The sequence below is a fragment of the Entelurus aequoreus genome, linkage group LG06 (assembly GCF_033978785.1).
Source record: "Entelurus aequoreus isolate RoL-2023_Sb linkage group LG06, RoL_Eaeq_v1.1, whole genome shotgun sequence".
NCBI classification, from domain to species: Eukaryota; Metazoa; Chordata; class Actinopteri; order Syngnathiformes; family Syngnathidae; genus Entelurus; species Entelurus aequoreus.
Window position 1 is genome coordinate 11,330,362 of NC_084736.1, and position 15,600 is coordinate 11,345,961.

The window sequence follows — 15,600 nt, forward strand, 5'->3', positions numbered from 1 at the left end:
TGTCTACACTTAAGCCGATCGCCATGCAGCTTATGTTGACAACCGCCTATGTTAACGCGAGTTTGCCAGTCCAAGTGGCGACGACACAAACGTGTACCGCTGTACACGAAATGGATACATATTTTGTCACGTGTACAATAAACAGCGGAATTTGCGTCTACATTTTAAGCCGATCACCATGCAGCTTATGTTGACAATGGCTTATGTTGACGCGAGTCAGTCAGTCTGAGCGGCGACAACACAAACGTGTTCCGCTGTACAAGAAATGGAGAAAGTATTATTTTTGTCACAGCAACGTAATTTGTGTCTACATATAAGCCGATCGCCATGCAGCTTATGTTGACAACCGCCTATGTTAACGCGAGTTTGCCAGTCCAAGTGGCGACGACACAAACGTGTACCGCTGTACACGAAATGGATACATATTTTGTCACGTGTACAATAAACAGCAGAATTTGCGTCTACATTTTAAGCCGATCACCATGCAGCTTATATCGACAACCGCTTATGCTGACGCGAGTCAGTCAGTCTGAGCGGCGACAACACAAACGGGTTCCGCTGTACAAGAAATAGAGAAAGTATTATTTTTGTCACGAAATGGAGATGCATATTTTGTCACATGGACAATAAGCAGCGGAATTTGTGTCTACATTTAAGCCGGTCACCATGCAGCTTATGTTGACAACCGCCTATGTTAACGCGAGTTTGCCAGTCCAAGTGGCGACGACACAAACGTGTACCGCTGCACACGAAATGGAGATCTAATTTTTGTCACATGTACAATGGGCAACGGAATTTGCCTCTACATTTAAGACAATCATCATGCAGCTTATGTTGACAACCGCTTATGTCAACGTGAGTCTGCCAGTCCAAGTGGCAATGACAAACGTGTACCGCTGTACACAAAATGGAGATTTTTTTTCTCTTCACATGTACAATAAGCAGCGGAATTTGCCTCTACATTTAAGCCGATCACCATGCAGCTTATGTTGACATTCGCTCATGTCAACGTGAGTCTGCCAGTCCGGGTGGCGATGACACAAACGTGTACCACTGTACACGAAATGGAGATATACTATTAGTCACATGTACAACAAGCAGCGGAATTTGCCTCTACATTTAAGACAATCACCATGCAGCTTATGTTAACAACCGCTTATGTTGACGCGAGTCAGTCAGTTTGAGTGGCGACAACATCGTGTTCTGCAGTACAAGAAATGGAGAAATAAAGTACTATTTTTGTCACATGAACAAGCAACGGAATTTGTCTACATTTAAGCGGATCACCATGCAGCTTATGTTGACAACCGCCTATGTTAACGCGAGTTTGCTAGTCCAAGTGGCGACGACACAAACGTGTACCGCTGTACACGAAATGGATACATATTTTGTCACGTGTACAATAAGCAGCGGAATTTGCCTCTACATTTTAAGCCGATCACCATGCAGCTTATGTTGACAATGGCTTATGTTAACCTGAGTCAGTCAGTCTGAGCGGCGACAACACAAGCGTGTTCCGCAGTACAAGAAATACAGAAATAAAGTATTATTTTGGTCACATGCACAATAAGCAACTGAATTTGTGTCCGCATTTACTCCGACCACTTTTTTATGTTGACAACCGCTTACGTTAATGTGAGTCTGCCAGTCCAAGTGGCAATGGCAAACGTGTACCGCTGTACACAAAATGGAGATATTTTTTTTCTTTTCACATGTACAATAAGCAGCGGAATTTGCCTCTACATTTAAGCCGATCACCATGCAGCTTATGTTGACAACCGCTTATGTTGGCGCGAGTCAGTCAGTCTGAGCGGCGACAACACCGTGTTCCGCAGTACAAGAAATCGAGAAATAAAGTATTATTTTTGTCACGTGCACAATAAGCAACGGAATTTGTGTCCGTATTTACTCCGATCACTTTTTCATGTCGACAACCGCTTATGTTAACGCGAGTTTGCCAGTCCAAGTGGCGACGACACAAACGTGTACCGCTGTACACGAAATGGAGATCTATTTTTTTTGTCCCATGTACAATTTGTCTGTACATTTAAGCCGATCACCATGCAGCTTATGTCGACAACCGCTTATGTATCCGATTTTAGGTGGGGTTTTTTTACCCTTTGCGTTCATATTTCACTGTTTGTTGCATTTTTGTTGCATTTTGCTTCATTGTAAAATATGTGGATGGAGAGGGGGGGTGACGTTCATATGTTGTCAATATTCAGTGTTTTATCCTTCATAGTTAATATTGTAAATCCCACATTGTTTATTTTCATGTACATTCTGGGTGTCTCATTCAGTAAAAAAATGTAATGGGAACTGAGGAGACCAATTCCTGAAGCTTCTCAGGTGGAATTCTTTCCCATTCTTGCTTGATGTACAGCTTAAGTTGTTCAACAGTCCGGGGGTCTCCCTTGTGCTATTTTAGGCTTCATAATGCGCCACACATTTTCAATGGGAGACAGGTCTGGACTACAGGCAGGCCAGTCTAGTACCCGCACTCTTTTACTATGAAGCCACGTTGATGTAACACGTGGCTTGGCATTGTCTTGCTGAAATAAGCAGGGGCGTCCATGGTAACGTTGCTTGGATGGCAACATGTGTTGCTCCAAAACCTGTATGTACCTTTCAGCATTAATGGTGCCTTCACAGATGTGTAAGTTACCCATGTCTTGGGCACTAATACACCCCCATACCATCACACATGCTGGCTTTTACACTTTGCGCCTATAACAATCCGGATGGTTCTTTTCCTCCTTTGTCCGGAGGACACGACGTCCAGTTTCCAAAACAATTTAAAATGTGGACTCGTCAGACCACAGAGACACTTTTCTACTTTGTATCAGTCCATCTTAGATGAGCTCGGGCCCAGCGAAGCCGGCGGCGTTTCTGGGTGTTGTTGATAAATGGCTTTCGCTTTGCACAGTAGAGTTTTAACTTGCACTTACAGATGTAGCGACCAACTGTAGTTACTGACAGTGGGTTTCTGAAGTGTTCCTGAGCCCATGTGGTGATATCCTTTACACACTGTCGCGTTTTAATGCAGTACCACCCGAGGGATCGAAGGTCCGTAATATCGCTTATGTGCAGTGATTTCTCCAGATTCTCTGAACCTTTTGATGATATTACGGACCGTAGATGGTGAAATCCCTAAATTCCTTGCAATAGCTGGTTGAGAAATGTTGTTCTTTAACTGTTCGACAATTTGCTCACACATTTGTTGACAAAGTGGTGACCCTCGCCCCATCCTTGTTTGTGAATGACTGAGCATTTCATGGAAGCTGTTTTTATACCCAATCATGGCACCCACCTGTTCCCAATTAGCCTGTTCACATGTGGGATGTTCCAAATAAGTGTTTGATGAGCACTCCTCAACTTTCTCAGTCTTTTTTGCCACTTGTGCCAGCTTTTTTGAAACATGTTGCAGTCATCAAATTCCAAATGAGCTAATATTTGCAAAAAATAACAAAGTTTTCTAGTTCGAACGTTAAGTATCTTATCTTTGCAGTCTATTCAATTGAATATAAGTTGAAAAGGATTTGCAAATCATTGTGTTCCGTTTTTATTGACCATTTTCACTGGTTTTGGGGGTTTGTAATAAGATGTTCCGTTCATGTACGTGACCTTTCAGCTGCACATCTTTGCTCTCCTGCCATCAATAACTATGGATTCCTCCGCAGTGTAACTGTGGGAAACACAAAAGAGATAAAGCTCACCCGCCACGTCAACAAGCGGGAACGTTATCTTGCGGGGACATGTTGTTTTTGTCTCACCACAGTACATAACTCCAGGCCTACTAAATAAATCAAATGCTGTATCGTGGCGACTGGGGGAGATTTCACAACAGTCTTATTGTAACAGCAAGTAAAAATATTAAATGTAATTTTGTATTAATTTAATTATGACACTGATTAGAATGGCAGCTACTCTGATTTTCATTGATTTGTTTTTCAACAATTTCACACATGAATAGGAATATCTTAAGAATTACAATTTTTATAATTATTTAAACTAAAGACATTTAGCACTGTTAATATCGTTAAAATATTATTTTGCCAACATAACATATTTAAATTGTCTGCACAGGCACGGACTGTATTGTAGGGAAACAGCGCCCTCTGGTGTTAGCCTAAACAACAACAAACAAAAACGAAACACAAAAAACGTATACTTAAAATAGAATAAAAATATTTTGCTAACAGAACACAAAAATCGTTAGGTTTAACAACATAAAATTGAATAATTAAAATAGAATAAATATTTTGCTCGCATGATGGTAAGAAATATTCCCAATTGGGAGTTTTTCTCTGTATGGAGGAAAGCAGATTAGAGTAAACACCGCCCTCTGGTGGTGGCGCGCTACAAGTACACATAATTAAAAACCTGACTCATTGATAGCTTTTGTATATAGTCTTTATTTGACCAGCGACATATATACACAATTATTATTTTTTTACCGCTTGTCCCTTTTGGGTCACACATAACATGTAATATTTAAAATAGAATACAAATATTTTGCTAACAGAACACAAAAATCGTTAGGTATAACAACATAACATTTAATATTTAAAATAGAAGAAATATTCTCAATTGGAGTTTTTCTCTATATGGAGGAGAGCAGATTAGAGTAAACACCGCCCTCTGGTGGTGGCGCGCAACAACTACAACTACACATCATTAAAAACCTGACTCATTGATAGCTTTTGTATATAGTCTTTATTTAACCAGCGACATATATACACAATTATTATTTTTTATCGCTTGTCCCTTTTGGGTCACACAACATGTAATATTTAAAATAGAATACAAATATTTTGTCAACCAAACACAAAAATCGTTAGGTTTAACAACATAACATTTAATATTTAAAATAGAAGAAATATTCTCAATTGGGAGTTTTTCTCTATATGGAGAGCAGATTAGAGTAAACACCGCCCTCTGGTGGTGGCGCGCAACAACTACAACTACACATCATTAAAAACCTGACTCATTGATAGCTTTTGTATATAGTCTTTATTTGACCAGCGACATATATACACAATTATCTATTTTTTTTACCGCTTGTCCCTTGTGGGTCACACATAGCAAAATATTTGTATTCTATTTTAAATATTACATGTTAGCAGAACACAAAAATCGTTAGGTATAACAACATAACATTTAATATTTAAAATAGAAGAAATATTCTCAATTGGGAGTTTTTCTCTATATGGAGGAGAGCAGATTAGAGTAAACACCGCCCTCTGGTGGTGGCGCGCAACAACTACAACTACACATCATTAAAAACCTGACTCATTGATAGCTTTTGTATATAGTCTTTATTTAACCAGCGACATATATACACAATTTTTTTTTTTTTTTTAACCGCTTGTCCCTTTTGGGTCACACAACATGTAATATTTAAAATAGAATAACAATTATTTTTTTAACAGAACACAAAAATCGTTAGGTATAACATAACATTTAATATTTAAAATAGAAGAAATATTCTCAATTGGAGTTTTTCTCTATATGGAGGAGAGCAGATTAGAGTAAACACCGCCCTCTGGTGGTGGCGCGCAACAACTACAACTACACATCATTAAAAACCTGACTCATTGATAGCTTTTGTATATAGTCTTTATTTGACCAGCGACATAATATACACAATATCCATTTGAAGAAATAAAGTGCATATAGGATAATAGTAAAAATAAATTAACATAAAAGACTATCTGTGATGTTTTGAAATGACATTTTTAAGCATATGAAAGTATAAAAATTTTAAATAAAAAATCCATACAGCCTTAATATACTTGCCAGTTTTTTAGGTATGCAAAAAATTTAAAAAAATAGATGAGAGGGGGGAAGATTTATTGCAGATTGCGGGGCTGTACCTAATAAAATGGCAAGACTACTATTATAAAAAAAAAACAATGCAAAAAAAACAGACATACTGTCTTTCATTCAGCATTGTAATGTCCTTAATATGAATGATATCCATTAGATGGAAAATCAAAACAATCACTTGACTTACTAATCCTAAGGCTTCCGCAGACATTCAGTACAGTATATTGTTGTATTTCATCTTTCTGTGGAGACTTGCACTACAAAGGCTTTAAAATGTGAACTATTATTACCAGCAAGACTCCTGTCAATGTGATTATATATATATATATTATTTTTTAAAAGACCCAAAATATACAAGTTACCAAGTTCATTCGAGAAAAGAAGAGAAAGAATCATTTTGCCGTCTTATGAATCGCAATATTGCAATATTGTCACAGTCGGGTGTCGTGTTATAAAACTAGAAATGTATTACCTTTTATTGCATTTTGACCTTTCTTTATACGAGTCATCATGGAAGCATCTAAGAACTATCATCACAATACAATTATATGTAGGGGGAAATAAAAAACATCACAGCCTTAGTGTCGTAGCCCCCCCTGCTGGTGTACAACAGTATTTCCCCCTAAAACGACCGAAGACAAGGAACCTACCAAATATTGTTTTGGTAGAAAGCACCTGAAACGGCAAAATACAGTAAACGAGCAAGTGGTGCTAGAATGACAAAGGTGTGCAAATGAAGCCGCATGATGAGGGTAGACATGCTGTAGTATTTTTCATCTAGTGTTCGCCGCGGCACAAAGTTGCATAGTTCATTTATGACGACTCAGCATGCGTTTGTTTGCATGCAACACCGCCTTCCCTTTAAATCTCAAGTGCCGCTATTATTGACGCTTCGGGAAGATATGAAGTGGACACGCGTCACAGTGTAAGAGGGTATGTCATACATACAGTACAGGTCAAAAGTTTGGACACACCTTCTCCTCATTCAATGCGTTTTCTTTATTTTCATGACTATTTACATTGTAGATTGTCACTGAAGGCATCAAAACTATGAATGAACACTGTGGGGGGGGCGTGGCCTGCGGACCTGCAGCGAAGCGGGTGTGTCAGGATCGGCTTCGAGATTAGCGACAGGCGCGTAGATGACACAGCTGTGAGTGTTTGTCTGATCACCTGTCGCTCTGTTAAAGGCAGCAGTCGGGAAGGAGAGGAGGTTGTTGATGGTGGAGGACGAGCGAGAGAAACTCGAACATGGCTGAAAAGCACAACTTACTGCAAAATAAATAATTGTTCGCAAAGATGAACACGGTTGTCATGTCCGTCATTGGTGGTCCAGAGAACCCGGAGGAGCAAGACCTCCACAAACACGTGTGGAGTTATGTGCTTAACAAAAAAAAAGGTGAAATAACTGAAAACATGTTTTATATTCTAGTTTCTTTAAAATAGCCACCCGTTGCGCTGATTACTGGTTTGCCCACTCTTGGCATTCTCTTGATGAGCTTGAAGAGGTAATTACCTGAAAGGGTTTTCACTTCACAGGTGTCATAGTTTTGATGCCTTCAGTGACAATCTACAATGTTTCTTGAATAGTCAAGAACATAAAGAAAACGCATTGAAATGAGAAGGTGTGTCCAAACGTTTGGCCTGTACTGTGTGTACACACATATATATATATATATATATATATATATATATATATATATATATATATATATATATATATATATATATATATATATATATATATATATATATATATATATATATAATTTTACAGGTTAAGTAGAAACACGTTGCTGTAAATGCTCAATTTAACACCTAAAAACCTAGGGCTTGAATTAGTGCCAGGTCACACAAACACTTGCGGCTGTAGGCAACCTACTGAATTTTTTTTTTTTATTTTTTTTAAATAAACACTTTAATATGGGTAGGAGCTGCATTTTGGGCTTTATCCTCTTAAGGCCCAAGCTGTTTGTTTATATGCTTTTTTTTTATTTCTCTTTGCTATTTAGGCTTTTTGGACCCTAATTAGAATAAAAACTAAGAATCATCTTTTAATATGATGTACTTAGTCCATAAGTACACGTTTGTGTACTTCATGTTTACACTTTTTTTTTCCAAATTCCATTGTATGTTATACTCTTCTGACACCACCAGATGGCAGTATAAGTGTCCACATAAGCGGCCATAAGACCCCAATTCAGTAAGGTACACAATTTTGGAAATAAGAGCTAAAAGGTGCTGTCCACGCATGTGGCCACTAAGCCTTGAGAGAGTACTTCTGCACGTGCTTTAAAATCTACTGTTTAGCATGAACCACTACTACTTCCTTGTATTTCGCTAATTCTGTTGCTGCTGTGTTGCAGCAATTTATTGTTCCTAAATGTCACTTTCTCATGCCCTTTTACGGCTTTTAGGACAAATCGATGTTAACTAATAATAAAAGCAGTTTGGATCATTAGCGTTAGCTGTCATTGAATGTATATTTTTATCATAACAACAAGACTGCAAATTGTTTGTTGCTTTTCTTTCACTGTTAATGTGTGTCCAATTATTTATTTGAAATATTTGTCACATAAACAGACAGTGGTGTTCTGTTAAACCAGTAACGGTAACATAAGCTCCCGGGTGGTGTTCTGCTTATACTTTTTGATTTGAAAAATGTCAACTGTGAGCACGTTTCAAACAGCCCCTTTTATGTTTTTGAAGTTGAAAAACGTTTTTGATGGTATTTTATTCATTTTTTTTGGTCAATTATCTCAAATTTCAGTCCGTAACAAAAATGTCAAAAAGTATGTTGTAAAGGGGAACTGCACTTTATAAGAATGTTGCCTATTGTTCACTATAATTAGATTTTAATGCATTCAAATTCTTAAATAACCATCCAAAAATTGCCAACAATACTTCATTTACATTTTGAGACCGACATTAACCAAGGATTAGCGATATTGTTATTATAAGCGCTAACGCAGACATACTATTTATAGAGAGCTCGTGCTGCTATGTTGACATCAACGGCTGGTGAGCTGCTTTCTCGCCTCGGAGCTCGTAAAAGTTTATTCCCGATCATAAATAATTCCTCTCACCTTGATAGTAAAAGGAAGATAATTTGACAAGTTGGTCAACTTTGACAGTCAATTTAGACCCGGAAATGGCGAGGAAGACACGAAAAGACGCTTGGTTTTTCTTTGCGAGCATTATGAGTAATTATTCATCAACAGCCCATTATTCGGCATCCCAGTGAGAGCAGACATTGCACAGTAAGTGATGTTTTATCATGTTTGTTGCAGTGAGTAGTAATCAGCTGTTGTTGAAGGAAAAAGCAAACGTTTGTAAAATAATGCACTGCTGTATGCTTAAAATGAACAAAATACGTAAATAAGAATGTTACTTCATTACATATGTACTTACAGCGTGTATATAAAACGATGAAAATGTCGGGATGTTTTTACGCACTTTATAGGCAGAATAGACGTCCATTGACTCCATTGTTAGCTGACTTTTGCTCACATTTATTTACTAGTTAGAATGCATTAAAAAAAAAACTTGTGTGCTTGTTTTACATAAGGATTATGAATGACAGGCACAATTTTTTTTAATTGTGAACCTTTTAAAATAATGCCTTTTGATCACATGTCACAGTATAAATTTGCACAGCATGGCTGTTTGATCAAAAGGCCTTTTTAAAAAAGGTTTAAATTAATAAATAAAAATGTAATTACATGTTTGGTGTTTGGGTTAACTAAAAGCCTTAGTGGCCACATGCGTGGACAGCACCTTTTAGCTCTTATTCCCAAAATTGTGTACACTACTGAATCGGGGTCTTATGGCCGCTTATGTGGACACTTATACTGCCATCCGGTGGTGTCAGAAGAGTATAACATACAATGGAATTTGGAAAAAAAAAAGTGTAAAAATAAGAATTAGCGTGTCACTAAACATGAAGTACACGTTTGTGTACTTATGGACGAAGTACATCATATCAAAAGATGATTCTTAGTTTTTATTCTAATTACCGTATTTTTCGGACTATAAATCGCAGTTGTTTTCATAGTTTCGCCGGGGGTGCGACTTATACTCAGGAGCGACTTATGTGTGAAATTATTAACACATTAGCATAAAATATCAAATAATATTATTTAGCTCATTCACGTAAGAGACTAGACGTATAAGATTTCATGGGATTTAGCAATTAGGAGTGACAGATTGTTTGGTAAACATATAGCATGTTCTATATGTTATAGTTATTTCAATAACTCTTACCATAATATGTTACGTTAACATACCAGGCACATTCTCAGTTGGTTATTTATGCCTCATATAACGTACACTTATTCAGCCTGTTGTTCACTATTCTTTATCTATTTTAAATTGCCTTTCAAATGTCTATTCTTGGTGTTGGCTTTTATCAAATACATTTCCCCAAAAAATGCGACTTATACTCCAGTGCGACTTATATATGTTTTTTTCCTTCTTTATTATGCATTTTCGGCCGGTGCGACTTATACTCCGAAAAATACGGGAGGGTCCAATAAGCCCAAATAGCAAAGAGAAATAAATTTAAAAAAGCATGTAAACAAACAGCTTGGGCCTTAATAGGTTAAGGTGATTTGAGAGATTTGAACAAAAAAAAGAAGTTTGACAAATAAAGGACTTACATCATGTTCTGTTTGGTTTTGGGGTATTGCTGAATAACTGCCAGTGTATCATACACCTGTGAAATAAATGGACATTGAAATGTTTTAATTTAACACTAAAAAAAAGCTAACCCGCTTAGAAGAAAACATTTATAGTGGAGTAACAAAGTATGGCCAAAATACAGCAAACATTTACTCTAATTGTTCACACTTCTTCAATTATTGCTTGCTTCTAATTACATCCTGTCGTCTTTGCGGTTTAGGTGAATAAATACAATTGGAGCATTTACAGTAAGTGTTGTCCCACTTTCTGTACTTTGATGGCAACAATTACTTCAGTTAATATTCTCCCTCATACCGTGTGTACTGGCTTGTTCCGCATTAGACGCAGGGTTAACGTGACAAAGCCAGCATTGCTCTTATTTCTTGAAGAGCACTATATTATGACATGATGTCAACAAAAACAAGTTTAGGATGGATGACGTAACATACGCTGACTGGGTTGTACTAAGTTCTGGTGTTAAAAATGCCAGACCGTGTCTGGTTACAGCACCATGTACCCTTTTTTTTTTATATTTAAGGCCTGGAACTACTTGACGATATGTTAAAATGATGTTTTAGAAGACACGCGAGAGTTACATCAAGTTAGTGTTTGTATACTTTTGCTACAAGAGGAAGGAAGCTACTGATCTATTACAAAGTGCAGAATAATTACTACATTCCTACTCAGTGATGCATACAGTAGTAGACTACCATGTTACCGTTTGTTACTATTAGTAACGCGCTTAAGATTGTTTTGACTTTGCTTTTGGAAGTAGAACAATACATACTTTATACTTTCTATACAGACGCATCTACAGCTATTTATATATTGTGTATATATATATATATGTGTGTGTGTGTATGTATGTATATATATGTACACTACCGTTCAAAAGTTTGGGGTCACATTGAAATGTCCTTATTTTTTAAGGAAAAGCACTGTACTTTTCAATGAAGATAACTTTAAACTAGTCTTAACTTTAAAGAAATACACTCTATACATTGCTAATGTGGTAAATGACTATTCTAGCTGCAAATGTCTGGTTTTTGGTGCAATATCTACATAGGTGTATAGAGCCCCATTTCCAGCAACTATCACTCCAGTGTTCTAATGGTACAATGTGTTTGCTCAGAAGGCTAATTGATGATTAGAAAACCCTTGTGCAATCATGTTCACACATCTGAAAACACTTTAGCTCGTTACAGAAGCTACAAAACTGACCTTCCTTTGAGCAGATTGAGTTTCTGGAGCATCACATTTGTGGGGTCAATTAAACGCTCAAAATGGCCAGAAAAAGAGAACTTTCATCTGAAACTCGACAGTCTATTCTTGTTCTTAGAAATGAAGGCTATTCCACAAAATTGTTTGGGTGACCCCAAACTTTTGAACGGTAGTGTATATATATATATATATATATATATATATATATATATATATATATATATATATATGCACACACACACACGATGTGTATATATAGAGATTTTTAAAGGGTTTCATTCCAAAACATTTTCTTATAAAACACTATTATAAAACTTGTATTTAAACAAAAATAGTTGTAAAATATCTATAAGTGTGTCTTGTGGACCAATTAGCAAGTTTATTCTGCCGTTTCATTGGCCATCGTGACGTTAAAAAAATTCTCACCGACACGTCTTTGCTCAAATCAATTTTCGAAACGTAAATAAATAATTACTCGGAATGAAACGCTTTCTATTTCATGTTTGTGGTCTCGACCTTGACCACAGACTAATTATGTCACTGAGGAGAAAGCTCATTAATGAAGTAAGTCTCCTGGATGGGATTTTGGATTCTGAGGCTACGTTCACACTGCAGGGTATTACGGCCAATTCTGATTTTTTTAATTTTCTCTTAAATCCGATCTTGACATCATTAGTTGGTAAACATGGCTCCAATTTCAGTAGATTTGCAGAATTTTTTTTTCCAACCAAATTGTTTCACGTACAAGATTAAGAAGGAAGACAAGAATTTTGTCCCACGCAGTTTGTGGGACATTTGCCTGGACGTGTGTTCCGAGGACTCCGTAGTGGTGGGATATCGACGTGAGTTCTAGAACTAGGAATGCAACGATTAATGTCCGAGTAATAATCACAATTACTATGTCACGAATCCTAAATAACACTGCACCAGCGCCACTTAAGCACTTTGTCCAGTTTACATCTGCTGTGACAACTAGAAAACACACAAGCCTCCACCAGGGGGCAGTGTAGCGTACCCAGATGTAAAACATCATTTGCACAATCAGCCTTTTCATATAAAGCCATAAAGGAATGGAACGACCTCACAACAAACTTGAAAAGTCTAACAGATTTCTCTTCTTAATCTTAATCTTGTTAATCATTGCATCCCTATCTAAAACATCTTTTTCTGCTCATTCGTCCGATATTTATTTTCGCAATTGTCTATTTTGGCCGAGAACTGTCGCGTTTTGATGACGTTTAGGTTGGATAACCGCGACCCGATTGTTCAGACTGCAGTTGTATCGGCCATAAACGGAATTTATATCTAAATATGAAAGAGGCCTTGGTTGGATTTGTAAAAACGGGAATTGTACTGTGAATAAAACCGGAATTGCAACAGTGTGAAGGTAGCCTAAGTGTCAAGTTTGCGTACTTTTCACAGCGGGGTGCTGAGCAGAAGGTAGGCACAGAGAATGTACAGTAGCTGCATTCAGTAAGAAGAAAAGTACGTACGATGGTGGCGTCACTGAGGCCGCGGTGTCGTACGTGCGGGTGATTGCGTGCTCGACGACGGCTTCCGGGAAGGCGTCTTCTTGTCGAGTGGTTTCTTACCGTTGGCCGGCGACTTGAGACTCGTGTCGGCACCGGAAGCTTTGGTCTTGCCCACGTGCAGCAGAGAGCGGCCGAGAGAGGAGGCGGCCTTGGACTCCTTGGCTTCTGCCTTTTTCTCAGCTGCGGCTCTCGGAGCGTCTGCTTTCAGAGGCGAGGATGTGTCGACCGCCGTTTTGCCGTTCTCAACGCCGCCTTCCTTGGCCTGTCCGTTCTGCTTGCATGTCCTCTCCGAGGTCCTTTTGAAAAGCAGGCTGCTCTTGCCTAAGTCGGCCGACCGGCGGCTTTCCCGTTGTCTCAGCGCACTTTTAAAGAAGGACAGGCCTTTCTCCTCCGACTTCCCGCCGCGCTGCAGGTCTCTGCTGGACACGCTGGGAGAGCGCAGGCTGGTGACGGACGAGCTGCTGCTGGAGCTCCGCACCGTCTTCGCCTCGTGTCGGCTGCTTTCGCCCGTCTTGGACAGAGGGCTTCCTCGCGGGCTGTTGATCAGAGGACTGGTGTGTATGGAGTCTCTGCTGAAGCTCCTCTCCACCAGACGCTTACGAGCGCTGGCCGGGTTCTTCTCGGGGACGCCCGGGTTCTTCTTGGTGGTGGGGGAGGGTGACGCTGACGACAGAGGCGTGGAGCGCACACACAGTCTGTGTTTTGACGTCGCTTCCAGATTTGAGGACGCCTCCTTTGTTTTGGAAGGCGTCCCACTAGGTGTCGAGGTGCTTTTCTTGCTCGTGACGTGCTTCTCTTTCGTGTTGCTTACCTTCTTGCCTTTTACAGGCGTGCTCGAAGGGGTCTCGGACGTCGCGGGTTTATTACACAGACGTTTTTTGGAGGTTTTTTCCTGCTCTGCTTTGGCGGTTTTCGTGGAGCTCGTGCTTTCTTTGCGTTTCTGCTCCTTGGAGGGCGTAGATTGAGACGGAAGGACGTTTTGGTCTATGGCCGTGATCTGGTTGTTGTTTTCGGTGGGCTCGTTTTTGGACGTCTTCTTGTCCACCGGCGTGGGAGCGCGGCAGTACATCATATCCAGGAAACGCTTGTTGTGGTTCTCCTGCTCGGCGTGGTTGCTCTCCACAGCAGACAAGGGAGTCCTGCCGCCGAAGTAGCGCTCGTGTCGGCTGTAGCTGCCGAAGCAGGACGTGGACACGCGGTCGTCGCAGGCCTCGCCAATCCGCTCAAGGGGTGGCGAGCACCGAGAGTCCAGGGAGAAGCGCGAGGGTGAGCTGGACCTCATTTGCAGCTTGGTGGAGAGAGACCAGGAGGGCTTGACGCCGCTGTCACTGTAAGCTAAGGGGCTGGCAATGGACGACCTGGAAGACGAGCTCTGATGCTGGATGCTCCTCACGAAGGGACGGACGGAGAAACCACCTTGAAAACAAAGATGAAGACTATTGAGGAAAAATACACAATTGTAGGCAGTAAAGTGTTTACCCATGAGCAAACGTCACACTGCAAAAACTGAAATCTAAGTAAGAATAAATATCTCAAATATGGGTGATATTTGTTTATTTTCTGTCTGATAAGATAATTCTTCTCACTAAGCAGATTTTATGTTAGTGTTTTACTTGTTTTAAGGGTTTTGGTCCTAAATGATCGCAGTAAGATATTACAGCTTGTAGCTGAGATTTTATGACCTATATTGAGTAAAACATGCTTGAAACTAGAATATCAAATGTGGCAAAGCTGTGTCATTAACACTCAAGTATAAAACTACCGTATTTTTCGGAGTATAAGTCGCTCCAGAGTATAAGTCGCATCGGCCGGAAATGCATAATAAAGAAGGAAAAAAACATATATAAGTCGCACTGGAGTATAAGTCGCATTTTTTAGGGAAATTTATTTGATAAAACCCAACACCAAGAATAGACATTTGAAAGGCAATTTAAAATACATAAAGAATAGTGAACAACAGGCTGAATAAGTGTACGTTATATGAGGCATAAATAACCAACTGAGAACGTGCCTGGTATGTTAACGTAACATATTATGGTAAGAGTCATTCAAATAACTATAACATATAGAACATGCTATACGTTTACCAAACAATCTGTCACTCCTAATCGCTAAATCCCATGAAATCTTATACGTCTAGTCTCTTACGTGAATGAGCTAAATAATATTATTTTATATTTTACGGTAATGTGTTAATAATTTCACACATAAGTCACTCCTGAGTATAAGTCGCACCCCCGGCCAAACTATGAAAAAAACTGCAACTTATAGTCTGAAAAATACGGTACTTTTTTAAAGTAATAATTTCTTACTTCAAGCATGAAAAAAAAATCATGAT

General features: G+C 39.0%; 1 protein-coding gene across 1 annotated transcript in view; it reads right to left on the reverse strand.

The window, feature by feature from the left end:
- Positions 1 to 9,769: 9,769 nt before the first annotated feature.
- The window catches only part of LOC133651825 (ubiquitin carboxyl-terminal hydrolase 31-like), a 31,006-nt gene continuing 25,175 nt past the window's right edge, over positions 9,770 to 15,600 (reverse strand). Inside the window, exon 16 of the mRNA XM_062049978.1 lies at positions 9,770 to 14,678. Coding sequence (XP_061905962.1) covers positions 13,234 to 14,678 — 1,445 coding nt within the window. The 3' untranslated portion in view covers positions 9,770 to 13,233. The remainder of the gene's footprint in view (positions 14,679 to 15,600) is intronic.